The sequence below is a fragment of the Puntigrus tetrazona genome, chromosome 11 (genome assembly GCF_018831695.1).
Source record: "Puntigrus tetrazona isolate hp1 chromosome 11, ASM1883169v1, whole genome shotgun sequence".
NCBI classification, from domain to species: domain Eukaryota; kingdom Metazoa; phylum Chordata; class Actinopteri; order Cypriniformes; family Cyprinidae; genus Puntigrus; species Puntigrus tetrazona.
In genome coordinates, this window is record NC_056709.1 from 7,462,725 (window position 1) to 7,465,109 (window position 2,385).

At 40.6% G+C, this 2,385-nt stretch overlaps 1 protein-coding gene across 1 annotated transcript in view; it reads left to right on the forward strand.

The window, feature by feature from the left end:
- Window positions 1-2,385, forward strand: part of LOC122354656 (ephrin type-A receptor 8-like) — a 17,390-nt gene that overhangs the window by 1,733 nt on the left and 13,272 nt on the right. Inside the window, 1 exon segment of the mRNA XM_043252927.1 lies at window positions 1,767-1,831. Coding sequence (XP_043108862.1) covers window positions 1,767-1,831 — 65 coding nt within the window.

The following is a 2,385-nucleotide window of genomic DNA, read 5'->3' on the forward strand; positions in this document are numbered from 1 at the left end:
TATATATATTACTTTGTGAATGTGAGGTTTTAAGAGATTCTTAAGTATTTTTATAAAGCGTTATCACCAAACTTGCTGACTTTGAGTATTTGAGTATTGCTTGGCTCATAACAATTTCGAAGCTTCATGGTTTTTTAAACTATAGCCGTTTTTTCTCAAATACGGATCAATCCGTTACGCGTGTTTCACTGCATAACGACAGACCCAGCGGTAGTCAGATCCCTGGTCTGTGGAAATGTCTCTTGACGGCTGTCTGGATGCATTCGATGACATATTCCCGTTGTCAAGCAGTTGTGCTGTATTGTGAAAGCTTAACATTAAACCTAAAAAAAACAGCTCTCGGTTCAACCCGAACCCGATCGCAGTGATAACCGAATCGTGACCTCCGCGACATTGTCCACAAAATAGATCCTCGTGTTTCAACCACGTATAGGCATAATGAGTGCAATGTGAAGGTAACGGCAAGCTTGATTTGTTGTTTTGTGGCACCTATGGGACGCCGAAGCCGGTTTGCGTTATCTGTTACCCGCTACCCGACACGCGTCTATGTGGCAGCTGGCATTTTTCCAAATCGAAGGTGACTCCTTGTTTACCCATTTCCAACTAGACGGGCGCGCTGCATGTAAAGCGGCATTCAGGGTCTCTGGGCTTATGGGGGGGTAGAACGGGGTCAGGTGGTAGGCTCGCTCCGGCTCCGGCTCCTCCTCGAGCGCAGATGGGCGCATCTGTCGCAGCTTCACCGCTCCGAGTGCGGCGCCGCCAGCTCAGGGCCAGACGCACAGCACCTCCCGCGTTTCCCAGATGGATGGGAGCAGGAAAACACAGTTGACCGTGTTGATCCGTGAGAGAAATCTAGCACGATTTGGCCCTCGGCTGCAGTCGGCGGAAAAAAAAATGCTTGTTTTGCCGTGACCTTGGTTCGTACCGAAAAACAGGCTATAGGTGTCTGGTTATCAATAAAGCCGCGGGACGGCCCGCTGCATATGCCAATGATACGCCTTTACATGCTTCATCATGCTACGTTTGGGCCTCTGTATCATCCACGCTGCAAGAAATCATTGTCTTAATTGATATTTTGTCTTATTGAATTTTTTTTTTTTTTATTGTAGTCAATTTTATTTAAACCAAAACGAGACAAACCTATTTAGGAAAAACTATACCCCATTGAATCTCACCGTGAAGTGACGTTTTAGTGCACTTCCTGCTAATATGTAAAATAAATGAATTAAATGCGTGCAGTTTCAAATGATTAGTGCAAACTGTCACACGTTTGTGCTTTGAGGAGATGATAACTGCATTAAAACGCCAAAATGAAAGGCTAGTAAAGTGTGTTAACGTAAAGATTTTTGGTACACGTTATCTTTAGGGTGTCTAGTTTTAATATATGCATACGCCAATATTTATTTTTGTTGATTGTGGTCATAGAATGAGTAGACGTGTTGAACAGTGGGATAACAGTGAATTTTAAGCATACAATATAAATCCATTTGCAGTTGCTAAAAAAAATGTTGATATGACAAAATATTGCACTGAATTAAAAATTCAAATATTACTAAAAAATTACAATATTGATGGTGTAATACTGGTAGCATTAATATAAAATGTTTATGCTATATTTTACAACAAAGTAAAAAAAACATCAGTGTGAATGAGTATCAAAATGAACTCAGATGAGCATCATTTTAATATAATTGGATGCGTTTCCAGACAATCTAGTTCCAGTAATCATGATGAAAGGTGTAACGTGTTTTATGTTCAATTCACAGTGAATCTCCTGGACACAACCAAAACGTCAGGAGACTGGGGCTGGCTCACATATCCTTCACACGGGGTAAGGAACACGTGCTTCTTTATTACCGTTTGTGTGTTTTTTCACTTTGAATGAACTCGCTCTTTCACCTCGAGCTGAATCCCGAATCGGCTTCCTTAATCATTTTCATTTTCGTTTGTTTGCCTTCGCCCATTTTTCTCTGACACAAAACCTGCGCTCTGTTGCGCGGTTTGCAAGTGTTTGTCCGATGAGTAGGGATGTTATGAGAGCTGTCTTGTTGGCAGTGTTAGAGCCGGTGGCACCGAAATGACATAAAGTAGCTTTTAAGTCAGCACGAAATCAAAAATGACCCGTTTACGTTCTCGGTTCACATTACTGGCCTTATTGTGAACAGCTGGTGCGTATTATTACTAAGAAGAAGAATAAATACCCATTTCAAAAGTCCTTGTAACTGTTCATCAAAATCGATAATTTGATTCACCTGTGAAACGGGTTAAATTGGGCCAGATTGTGTTTATTAATATGTGTACGTGCATAAAAAATATGTATAAAAATATTTTTCAGTTCAGTTTTTTTTTTTGTGTGTGTTTTACAATTTCAGATATATTTTATAT